Source organism: Tachysurus fulvidraco, chromosome 14 (assembly GCF_022655615.1).
Source record: "Tachysurus fulvidraco isolate hzauxx_2018 chromosome 14, HZAU_PFXX_2.0, whole genome shotgun sequence".
In the NCBI taxonomy this organism is placed as follows: Eukaryota; Metazoa; Chordata; class Actinopteri; order Siluriformes; family Bagridae; genus Tachysurus; species Tachysurus fulvidraco.
In genome coordinates this window covers 26,604,581-26,617,080 of record NC_062531.1, presented here as the reverse complement: position 1 = coordinate 26,617,080, position 12,500 = coordinate 26,604,581, and the positions used below count along the sequence as shown (strand labels likewise).

The following is a 12,500-nucleotide window of genomic DNA, read 5'->3' as shown; positions in this document are numbered from 1 at the left end:
TCTGTCAGTCATGGTGGGGGCGTGGCCAATGTGTCTGTCAGTCATCGCGTGGTTTTAAATGGTTGAAATCTTTATGTGAAATCTGTAGCTAAATAGTTTAACATTTATTTTCTTCATTTATTTCTTTATTTATTTTATAATATTATGTGCACGTTTTGTTTTCAGTCCCTTGTTCAGTTATTTTTGTGAATATAACAGTAAGCATATCTTGTGAAAGTACTGTAATATTTATTATATAATCTAAAGATTCTCTCTTAAACCACAGATTTATTTAACTTAAAATAATAAACATAATGAACATGAAATCACCTCTATAATGATCTCTACACACACAACTCTTCTGACATTTACTGTATAAATGTATTATAGTTAAGATACTATTTTTTGTTTGTTTGTTTGTTTGTTTGTTTATTCGGTAAAAATGTTCTTTAAAAGTGAATCAGGGCGCAACCATTTTGACTTATAGGGGGATCCTGAATTCACCTCAAACAGAAATGTTCATTCTAAATAATTAGTAAAATACAAAAGGATACGAAACGAGTAATAAAGGGAACTAAGAATCAATATTATGCCCCATTGATGCGGATATTATACGATTAAAAAGCTGACTTATATTGTTTTATTCCCCCCCGGAATAAGGAAGTGTCAACGTCTTCCGCCTTTTGCCAACGCCAGCAGCGCGCACGTCCAACAAACCTGCTAGTAGCATGTGCCCATGTCTGGTGTGAGTGCCCTCTGGCGGACTACAGGGGTACAGCCATATACCTGTCATGTTCATTGTGAGCGTGTTAAGTGTGATTCATGAGTCTGTGTGGGGAAATGAATTATTTAAAGTATTTAGGGAAAACAAATATTAAATAGGGATCATTATCTTCCTTATAGACAGACAACAAGCTATTGCCTCTATCACACACTCACACACACATATTAGAAATATGTGACTTCTGTGAATTTTTTACTTGTCCTCATTTTTAAAAAATGCAATTTTTCAACATGTACAGTAGTTGTGTTTGGGTGTGGACATATATTTGTGTGTGTGTGTCTCTGTAAGTGTGTGTATTTATGTGTGTGTGTGTGTCTCTGTATGTGTGTGTGTGTGTCTGTATGTGTGTATGTCTCTATGTGTGTGTATGGATGTGTCTCTGTATGTGTGTCTCTGTATGAGTGTGTCTCTGTATGTGTGTGTATTTGTGTGTGTGTATTTGTGTTTGTGTGTATGTACGTGTGTGTGTCTCTGTATGTGTGCGTGTGTATTTGTGTGTATGTACGTGTGTGTCTCTCTGTGTGTGTGGATGTGTCTCTGTATGTGTGTGTGTATTTTTGTGTGTTTGTATGTACGTATGTGTGTGTGTGTGTGTGTGTGTGTGTGTGTGTGTGTGTGTGTGTGTGTTGCACCTGTATGAACCTGTGTACAGTCTTTATTCTGGATAAACCACATTCCCTGCCATACAGAATATAATTCACTGCCAAACCTGTTTCCCTACAGAGACACACAGTCATATATGAGTCTTTGTTCTGTAGCAAACTACCACAAAATAATCAGACAATGTAATCAGTAGTTGATGATCATGAGGTGTATAGTGACACGTGATTATCACACTTTGAACCACACTCTCTCTCTCTCTCTCTCTCACACACACACACACACACACTCCGTCTCTCTCTCTCACACACACACATGCACACACACACACATGCAAACACTCACACAAACACACACTCCGTCTCTCTCTCACACACACACACACTCTCTCTCACACACACACATGCACACACTCTCTCTCACACACACACATGCACACACTCTCTCTCTCACACACACACATGCACACACTCTCTCTGTCTCTCTCTCTCTCTCTCACACACACACACACACACCTACGACACACCTACAACACACACACACTCACACACACACACACACACCTATGACTGACACACACACACACACACACACACACACACTGCACTGACCTGCTCCTGTGTGTCATCACTGGGTGTGTTACAATGTGCTGACTGTTTTTAATAATTCACTTATTCCTGTGTGTTTGTTTCGGTCATTTTGGTTTATAAACAGCTCTTTAACATGTTTGTTCTGTCTGATTATATTTCATATCTTACAGTTTAATAAACACAGCAGTCTGTAATAAACCGGACTCACTATATTACTTTAATAGAAATAAATTAATGTAGAAATAAATTAAACTCCACAAAGGAACCGTCACTATATATAATATAAATAAAATATAAAATATAAACATTATTAAACATCGTCGATCGTTTTGTGTTGGATTGCTCCGTCAGCACTGAGATCAGCACCCGATTGGCTGCTTCCTCTGAGGTAATTCCGCTGCTATTGGTCAGCGCCTACACAAGGCGGCACGTGCGAGACGGCTTGTACACGCTCTTGATTGGATGAGCGCTAGTAACCGTCCCGCCCAAAAACGGTTGCGCAGCCATCATGTTCGGCTGCATCTGTTTCCTTCAACCTGCACCGACTACACACACACACTCACACACACACACACATACACACACACACACATACACACACACACACACACACTCACTCACACACACACACTCAGCGGCCCTCAATGGATCGAATGATTTCAGCGCTTTAGCGTCTTTTACCGAATTAGAACTGAATCGTGCACGAAATCGGGAGCGGATTAAAAAGTGATTCTGTGAAGACTGAATGAAGGAAACCTTAAAGGAGGAGAGACACCGAGGGAGAGAGAGAGAGAGAGAGAGAGAGAGAGAGAGAGAGAGAGACTCTCACACACACACACACACACCTCACACACACATACACATGACACAGAAGTGTTTAATTCACACACACACACAAACACACAGGTTGATGAACATTGTGTTAATACAAGTCCATATTAACACCCAGGGATTCTGAGCACCATCATTTGGGCCACACATCTGGAACACATCTGCATTTACAGTAAGAGCCACATTGCTGCTGCTGTTGATTGTAAAGATTTATTTTATTATTTTTGGACATGATGCATGTCTAAGGTTTCATGTTCCTTCTTTCTCTCGTTTATTTTCTCCTCAGCTTTATTTATTTCTTTATTTATTAATCATTTATACCCGAGTGAGAGGCCATGCGGCGGGTCACGGCACCAGGAGTGATCAGGTTGGTGGTGGCGGTGGTCTCCATACTGGCGGACCTGTACCGTGCTGAGGGTGATGTGGTGAACCTGTCAGAACGTGTGATCTGGGCGGTGAACGCAGGAGGAGAAGCTCACACTGACACACACGGCATCCATTATAAAAAAGACCCACTGGAAGGCAAACTGGGAAAAGGTGAGAAGATCTTACAGGATCATACAGCATCTTTACACACTTCCTGTTTATTTGTTTAAATATCAAACACACAATCTTTCTGTCTCTCTCTGTGTCTCTCTCTGTCTCGCTTTGTCTCTCTCTGTGTCTCAATTTGTTTCTCTCGCGCTCTCTCTCTCTCTCTCTCTGTGTGTATCTTGCTCTCTCTGTATCTTGCTCTCTCTGTCTCTCTCTGCGTCTCTCTCTCTATGTCTCTCTCTCTCCGTCTGTGTCTCTCGCTTTCTCTGTATCTTGCTCTCTCTGTCTCTCTCCGTGTCTCTCTCTCTCTCTCTCTGTGTCTCTCCCTCTCTCTCTCTCTCTCTCTCTCTCTGTGTCTCTCGCTTTCTCTGTATCTTGCTCTCTCTGTCTCTCGCTCGCTCTGTATCTTGCTCTCTCTGTCTCTCTCTGTCTGTCTCTCTCTGTCCGTGCCTCTCTGTCTCTCTCTCCCACACACACAACAAATGTCTCATCTGTGTATAATAACTAATTGACCAGCAGTTTGCTCCAAGTAAGACATGCGACATATAATAGCTCAGTTTCTACCAGAGCTAATTTCACTTCCTGTTTTCTGCAGACCAAGAATTCTAGAGGTGGAGCTTATCATGCTGAACATCTGTGATTGGTCAGAAAGCTACAGAACAATAATGTACATGATGCGTGTTTCTTGTCCTTTAGTCCTTTAGCTACCGAGTGCCTGTTTCACCCTCAGACGTCCATTTCACTAAAATCTGTGGGGTTTCACAGCAGGATGAGGAATAACAAAACTGACCACTGTTAACTCTCTTCATCCTAACATGTGTGTGTTGTCATGGTAGCGTCAGATTATGGGATGCGGTTGCCAATCCTGCGCTCGAGTCCGGAGGATCAGGTGCTGTATCAGACAGAGCGCTATAACGAGGACACGTTCGGGTACGAGGTTCCGATGAGGGACGAGGGAGAGTACATCCTGGTGCTGAAGTTCTCTGAGGTGTATTTCGCCCAATCACAACAGAAAGTAAGAAAACACACGCATATATATATATACACACACAAACACAGATATACACAGATATACACAACCGCACGCACACACACACACATGTATATACACAGATATATATATATATATATTACACACACATACATATATATACACACGCACGCAGACACACACACACACATTTTACATTTCTCTCACTCTCTCTTTTTCTCTCTCTCTCAGGTGTTTGATGTGAGGGTTAACGGTCATGTGGTGGTGAAGGATTTAGATATTTTTGACCGTGTTGGTCACAGTACAGCTCATGATGAGATTATACCATTTACTATTAAGAGAGGAAAACTCAGTATACTGGGGGAAGTTTCCACCTTCAACAACAAACTAATCATCGAGTTTATTAAGGTGAGAAATACACTCTGATGGTGTGACAGTGTGTGTGCGCATGAGTGTGTGCGTGCGTGCGTGCGTGTGTGTGTGTGCGCGCATGTGTGTGTGTGCGCGCACGAGTGTGTGTGTGCGCGCGCACGAGTGTGTGTGTGCGCGCGCACGAGTGTGTGTGTGCGCGCGCACGAGTGTGTGTGTGCGCGCGCACGAGTGTGTGTGTGCGCGCGCACGAGTGTGTGTGTGTGCGCGCGCACGAGTGTGTGTGTGTGCGCGCGCGCGCACGAGTGTGTGTGCGCGCGCGCACGAGTGTGTGTGCGCGCGCGCACGAGTGTGTGTGCGCGCGCGCACGAGTGTGTGTTGTGTGTGCGAGCGGCACGAGTGTGTGTTGTGCGCGCGCACGAGTGGGTGTGTGCGCGCGCGCACGAGTGTGTTGGGGGAGAGCGCGCGCACGAGTGTGTGTGTGGTGCGCGCGCACGAGTGTGTGTGTGCGGCGCACAGTGTTGCGCGCGCGCAGAGTGTGTGTGCGCGCGCGCGCACGAGTGTGTGTGTGTGCGCGCGCGCACGAGTGTGTGTGTGTGAGCGCGCGCACGAGTGTGTGTGTGTGCGCGCAGCGCCACGAGTGTGTGTGTGTGCGCGCGCGCACGAGTGTGTGTGTGTGCGCGCGCGCACGAGTGTGTGTGTGTGCGCGCGCGCACGAGTGTGGGGGTGTGCGCGCGCGCCCGAGGGAGTGGGTGTGGGCGCGCGCACGAGGGGGTGTGTGTGCGCGCGCGCACGAGTGGGTGGGTGGGCGCGCGCGCACGAGTGTGTGTGTGGGCGCGCGCGCACGAGTGTGTGTGTGTGCGCGCGCGCACGAGTGTGTGTGTGTGCGCGCGCGCACGAGTGTGTGTGTGTGCGCGCGCGCACGAGTGTGTGTGTGTGTGCGCGCGCACGAGTGTGTGTGTGTGCGCGCGCACGAGTGTGTGTGTGCGCGCGCGCACGTGGGTGTGTGTGCGCGCGCGCACGAGTGTGTGTGTGGGCGCGCGCACAAGTGTGGGTGTGTGGGCGCGCGCGGGTGTGTGTGTGTGCGCGCGCACGAGTGTGTGTGTGTGCGTGCGCGCGCGCACGAGTGTGTGTGTGTGCGCGCGCGCGCACGAGTGTGTGTGTGTGCGCGCGCGCGCACGAGTGTGTGTGTGTGTGTGCGCGCGCGCACGAGTGTGTGTGTGCGCGCGCACGAGTGTGTGTGTGTGTGCGCGCGCGCGCACGAGTGTGTGTGTGTGTGTGCGCGCGTGTGCATGAGTGTGTTAAGAGAAGAGAAGGCTGTCAATCAAACTTATTCTCAGTCCCAGCCATTAGGAGGAAGTCCGGCTTCTTACACAAAAGTGTTATGTTCATGACTTTAGACACTGTGATTGATTTGCATGTGATTTGCACTGTGGTGTCTGTGTGTGTGTGTGTCTGTGTGTGTGTGTGTGTGTCTGTGTGTGTGTGTGTGTGTCTGTGTGTGTGTTTGCTTATCTCTCTTTCTCTCTCTCACACTCTCTCTCTCTCTCTCAGGGTTATTATGACAATCCGAAGGTGTGTGCGCTGTACGTGATGAAGGGGAAACCTGAAGGTGAGGAGATGTTGTGTGTTGTGTTGTGTTGTGGTGTGTTGTGTGGTGTGGTGTGGTGTGTTGTGTTATGTTGTGTTGTGTTGATCACATCACTGTTATCTTTGTCCTTAAAAGAAACCTCGGCATCTGGAGGAACATTCAGTCATTTTCACTCTGTTTAGATGTGTAGAATTTAAAGCTGAACAATTTTTATAAATGAAGCTTCAGGTCTCATGTGTAAGAAGGCCACCGTACAGCAGGACTCACTGAGGCAGGTAGTGACTCACTGAGGCAGGTAGTTACTCACTGAGGCAGGTAGTGACTCTCCTTCTTTACTGATGTGATACAAACAGCAGGACAGCGTGATGAAGTTACCTTCGTCTTCAGTCAGAGGTTTCAATAGGATATTATTTTGTGTAGATTTTTCTGAATTAAAAATCTTTAATTAAACCCCCAGTTTAGGCCACACCCACTAAATTCATATATACACATTTGTCACACTTTAATGTTTCAAATCATCAAACATATTTAAGTATTAGCCAAAGATAACACGAGTAAACACAACATGCAGTTTTTACATGAAGGATTTTATTATTAAGGGAAAACAAAATCCAAACCCACATGGCCCTGTGTGAAAAAGTATTTGCCCCCTAAACCTAATAACTGGTTGGTCCACCCTTAGCAGCAAGAACTGCAGTCAAGTGTTTGCGCGTCTGGCTAAACATGCAAAAAAATATCAAATCAGGACGGCGGCCAACACTTTTTCACACCACTATATATACACACACATGCACACACACATTTCCTGTCCCTACTTTAACACTGCTTTATTTTGTCCTCTCAGACGTGCCAAAGCTGCAGCCTCACCCTGGCCTGGAGAAGCCTGAGGAAGATGAAGAAGAGGAAGAGGACACTGAGGGGGGTGAAGATACTGTGAAGAAGGTCATGTCCCAGACTCTGAAAAAACAGGTCCGGTCGGGGCCGAGAACGCCGAACCCCTACGCAGCCGATAACAGCAGCCTGATGTTCCCTATCTTAGTGGCCTTTGGAGTGTTCATCCCTACACTGTTCTGTCTCTGTCGCCTGTGAGAGAGAGAGAGAGAGAGAGAGTGAGTGAGTGTGAGAGAGAGCGAGAGAGACAGACAGACAGACAGACAGACAGAGAGAGGGGAGGGGAGGGGTGGACTGAATCATCTGGTCCAACAGGAAGTGGCGGGGGGGACGACATTGTCTCACACTGCTTTGTGATTGGTGCAGAAAGACGAGCCAGTGAGATTCCGGTCTTGTGTGGTTTCCCTTTTTACCTTCAGTTTCATGTGTGGTTTCTGCTTTAGTTTTACACTGGAGCTACAATGCTAATGGCCACCAGTTTAGCGCGGTGCATCTCTTCAGTTAGCTAAGAGTTAAACAGCCTGAATGTGAATACACATGCAGGTTTAGCACACTATGCTAATCTGGTAGCTATACACTTCCATTAGCTGTTAGCTACATTAGCCTCCAGTCGAAAAGTATTTAAGCTCCAGCGTATTACTCGTCAGCTATGCAATCGTTAAACCAGCAGGAATCGTGCAGTGTTTTTCACCTCATCGTGATCATGACAGAGCTGTGAACTTTACACGACTTTACACAATTCTCCCTTTAGCCCACATTTTAGTCATTTATTATTATTTTTTTTTTCTTTTTTCAGTTTTCTGTGTACACAAATGCAGCAACAGAATCCCTGACGTTCCCTAGTGGACAAAAAGCCTAGAAACTAAACCCTATGTAGTGTTATGTAGGGCTTATGGAGGTGATTTGAGCTCCATCTGCTTGCTTTGTACCCTATCTAGTGCACACAGAGGGAGGGGGGGGTTAAGAGCTGTATCCCAGTCGAGCTGTATTACATGTATACTGCACTACGGAGGGTGGAACGTATTTACACTCGAGGTCGTTGTAAATTATTTATGAATATTTAGTGCACTCGATAGGGTATAGATTGTAAATGATTATGCAGTGCGCCATATTTACTACCATCTCTGTTATATGCACTACATAGGGCTTTATAAGAGCTTCTACTGCCTCGGTAGTGCACTATGCATAGGGTAAAGAACTACGTTGGAACGTGCAGCATGACCTGCACCATGGCGTGTCCAGTAGAGATCAGTTTGGATTCTTTTTTCTGTTCCATTCTTAGTCCACCATAAGACAGATTCATCTCTCTATCTCTTTCTGTCTCTCTCTCTCACACACATACACACACACACACACACACACTCCTGCTGGTGAATTACAGGCTCCACACCTCTTGTATACGGTTCAGTAGTGTTGTTAGTAGCCGTATGTTACTGCACCATCCACCGTATTAAAGACGCAATGCTGCTAACCGTGCAACTGAACGTCATCAGCCACCAGTTAGCATTTTGCATACGGCGTCGTGCTAATCGGTCGCTGACCGCTTCCAATTATTGCTGGGTGCTTTAATGTGTTTTTTTTTCTCCATTTGTTTCTTGTTTTTATTTTTATTTTTTTTTTTGACTAGGCTTTTTTTTTTGGCATCTGCTTTTCTCTCTGCTCCATTTTATGTTGCTTGGACATCAGAAAGGAATTTCATGAAGCACCTTTTCTCATTTCAGAAGCGATAATCAGCACCAAAGTGAACTTGTACACTGTGTGTGTGTGTGTGTTTGTGGTACGGAGTCACACAGATTAGCGTGTGCCATACGGTTAATGAATAATATTGTGCTTGTTATTTTATTTGATTTGTTGTAATTATTTTGCTGTTTAATTGTTGAGGTGAGACCTCGCTGCTGTCGGTACAGAGGGGGGGGGGCTGTGTGCAGGCGGGTGGGCGTGACTTGGGTGTGACTTGGGCGGGGTATGTGGGTGTGGATTTAACTACATATGACCCATATATCAACTCACTGGTTGAGTAATTATAAAATACTTTGTGAATTCTATAGAGAGATACTCAGACCTGACATCACACGTACTGAGACACAGACCACATCTCCATATTTGGATCAGACACTCCTGGACTTCCACACATTTCCACCGACGGACCGGGCCACGCCCTCTCAGGCCTGTTATAAAGGTGCTGTGTGGTGATGCAGTAAAACAGAGGCTCATTACAGGATGGGGGATTATTTTCTGTATATTTCAGAATTTGTTGATTTGAGGGTTTTTGTGTTTGTGTGTGTGTGTGTGTTAGCTGTAGTCTCTTCTGTCTCCTCAGGATTTCTGAATTGATTTGGATTTTACTTTAATGGGTTTCTTGTTTTTTATATATTTTTTTATTTGCACTGCCTGCTGTTTTTATTTTAAAAGCTTTTTTTTCCTTCTCGCTTGTCATCTTTTGCCATTTTGAAATGTCGGCCTTTGTTTTTGATGCCTGGAAATTTAATTTTTAAATTAGATTTTTTTATAATACACTATTCAGTGATTTACCATCTTGTGAGTCATGAACTGTTTCTTTTCTTCCATTACAAAACCCATCGCCATCAACACGGCCAAAGACACTGCTGCCATCACGCTGATGTTCTGCTTTCAGCTGTGTGTGTGTGTGTGTGTGTGTGTGTGTGTGTGTGTGTGTGTGAGAGAGTGAGTGAGTGAGTGAGTGAGACTAGCACTCCGTCCGTCTGTCCCTCTCGCAGCTTCTGAACACAGGAGACGCTCCTCTGGCCTTTAGGGAAATGAAACGTACACAAACTGCAGACTGTGTGCTGTTTCTTTTTAATAAATGTGCTATTTTATCTAAAGCGGCTTTGTCATCATTTTGTCGTTATTGTCCAAATAAAATTGTGACAATTAAAATGTCATGAATTACTTAATTACTGATATTCAAAATTTATGAACTTAAAATAAATCCCTAGACCCTAAATTTGAGGTCATCTGTTTCCCCTTTACACTTAATCTCTAATTATTTATTTAAGTCGTTTAGCAACTGTCTTTATTCATGTCTGTGGTGTGTAGTCGTGGACACGTGAGTCTATTCATAGCTGTGGTGTGTAGACGTTGACACGTGAGTCTCTATTCATATCTGTGGTGTGTAGACGTGGACACGTGAGTCTCTATTCATATCTGTGGTGTGTAGACGTGGACACGTGAGTCTCTATTCATATCTGTGGTGTGTAGACGTGGACACGTGAGTCTCTATTCATATCTGTGGTGTGTAGTCGTGGACACGTGAGTCTCTTTTCATATATCTGGTGTGTAATCGTGGACACGTGAGTCTATTCATGTCTGTGGTGTGTAGTCGTGGACACGTGAGTCTATTCATGTCTGTGGTGTGTAGTCGTGGACACGTGAGTCTCTATTCATGTCTGTGGTGTGTAGTCGTGGACACGTGAGTCTCTATTCATGTCTGTGGTGTGTAGTCGTGGACACGTGAGTCTCTATTCATGTCTGTGGTGTGTAGACGTGGACACGTGAGTCTCTATTCATATCTGTGGTGTGTAGACGTGGACACGTGAGTCTCTATTCATATCTGTGGTGTGTAGTCGTGGACACGTGAGTCTCTTTTCATATATCTGGTGTGTAATCGTGGACACGTGAGTCTATTCATGTCTGTGGTGTGTAGTCGTGGACACGTGAGTCTATTCATGTCTGTGGTGTGTAGTCGTGGACACGTGAGTCTCTATTCATGTCTGTGGTGTGTAGTCGTGGACACGTGAGTCTCTATTCATGTCTGTGGTGTGTAGTCGTGGACACGTGAGTCTCTATTCATGTCTGTGGTGTGTAGTCGTGGACACGTGAGTCTTCACTGTGTAAGGTGTAACACTATTGTGCTCTTTTTAAAGGCTGAATCCCAGATGCACTACACGGATGTGTAACATATTAAATATCTACTTTATTGCTCTTGTTTAAGGAGAACGGACTAATTTGGGACTTCAGATGAACGAGGTACGTGCGTAAGGACGCAGTACAGCGTCTCCATGGCGACGTTCGAACGCGAGCAGCCAATCAGGACGAAGCCGCTGCCTTCGGCGTATGTTGTTCTCCATAGTGACGCCAGACGCCATCTTAAGTTCCAACGGGGGCCCTGAGAAGGGCTTGTTTTTACCACCCGTATTCGTACAGGTACCGCCTTCAGTCCCACTGGATTGGATAGTGATGCCGAATGCTTCTGCTTTTCGATTGGATACAAGTCCAGGAAGTTAAATGTCCAACCAATGACAGAGCAGGAGGGCGGGATTTATCGCAATACGGTTGGGGACACAAACATCTTTGAGTTTTTTTTTAACTAGCAACGTAGCTAGTTAGCGGACTGTAGAGAAAAGCACCAGACCGCGAACGGCCGAGCCATGAGCAGCCAGAGCTCCCGGAACGAGACCACAGCGGCGGTGAACGGACCCGAGCCGAGCTCCAGAGAGCGGAAACACGGCGGCGGCGCGGTGAAGAGGCTGAAATCCCGCCGGAGCGCCGCGGAGCGACGGCCGGTGACTGAGGACGAGCTGCGGGCTGCAGGCAGAGGCGTCACTCCGGAGGACGCGCTCGCGCTCCGCACCGTCACGCGCGGTATCTGTGCTTTATTTATGTCTTATTTACATTTATAACATTTACACAAAACATCATCTTTATAAATTCATCAGGTAGCTTCAGTGTTTCATTACTGCTTATTTATATTATTACATCTAAAAGTCTTTACATCTATAAATCACTCCAGATTAATTACAGATAATAATCATTTACATAATGTTTATTGACGCTAAAATATTAAACTGTTATTAAATCATCTAAGATGTCAATATTAATGTGAAATAAAGTTGTTGTTGTTGCTGTGTATTAGTGATGTGTTTGTGTTGGTGTGTGACACTTGTGTACAGATTATCTGTGTAAACCCGAGGACAACATCTACAACATCGACTTCACACGCTTTAAGATCCGAGACCTGGAGACGAGCACCGTGCTGTTTGAGATCTCCAAACCTCCTCACTGCGGTCTGCTCACGTCCTTCATTCCTTATGTGGACTGTAGAGCTGCTCCTCTGGTCACAGGGGATAATGTAGAGTTGTTATCATCATGTGTTTGTTTTAATCCTGACGTGTGTAAGACGTGATGAACAGGTTTATCTGGACTGTGAGACACATTTCTCTCTCCTTTTTTTTTCTTTGCTTAAACCCATTCTTTTTTTCTCTCTCTTTCAGATGCTGATGATGAAGATGAAGAAAACGTCGATGCGGACACGAGCACCGGCCGATTCGTTCGATATCAGTTCACTCCGGCGTTTCTTAAACTTCGTACGGTCGGAGCCAC

The 12,500-nt window shown here is 45.5% G+C and overlaps 2 protein-coding genes across 2 annotated transcripts in view; both read left to right on the top strand.

Annotated features, from left to right (window-relative positions):
• The first annotated feature begins 2,482 nt into the window (after window positions 1-2,482).
• On the top strand, window positions 2,483-10,003 carry mlec (malectin). The gene is made up of 7 exons (XM_027140328.2): window positions 2,483-2,956; window positions 3,071-3,321; window positions 4,155-4,333; window positions 4,541-4,717; window positions 6,233-6,290; window positions 7,114-7,378; window positions 9,209-10,003. Exons 2-6 carry the CDS (start codon window positions 3,120-3,122, stop codon window positions 7,356-7,358), a joined length of 861 nt encoding a protein of 286 aa, XP_026996129.1. The 5' UTR covers window positions 2,483-2,956; window positions 3,071-3,119; the 3' UTR covers window positions 7,359-7,378; window positions 9,209-10,003.
• Window positions 10,004-11,110: 1,107 nt separating this feature from the next.
• The window catches only part of unc119.1 (unc-119 homolog 1), a 5,407-nt gene continuing 4,017 nt past the window's right edge, over window positions 11,111-12,500 (top strand). The window contains exons 1-3 of the mRNA XM_027140330.2: window positions 11,111-11,762; window positions 12,071-12,184; window positions 12,392-12,500. Of these exons, the coding sequence (XP_026996131.1) occupies window positions 11,549-11,762; window positions 12,071-12,184; window positions 12,392-12,500 (437 nt within the window). The 5' untranslated portion in view covers window positions 11,111-11,548. The remainder of the gene's footprint in view (window positions 11,763-12,070; window positions 12,185-12,391) is intronic.

Coding starts and splice junctions, on each gene's coding strand:
- mlec (XM_027140328.2), top strand. CDS start 3,120: ATGCGGCGGGTCACGGCACCAGGAGTGATCAGGTTGGTGGTGGCGGTG. Junction 4,334..4,540: donor TCGCCCAATCACAACAGAAA/GTAAGAAAACAC, acceptor TCTCTCTCTCAG/GTGTTTGATGTGAGGGTTAA. Junction 4,718..6,232: donor TAATCATCGAGTTTATTAAG/GTGAGAAATACA, acceptor TCTCTCTCTCAG/GGTTATTATGACAATCCGAA.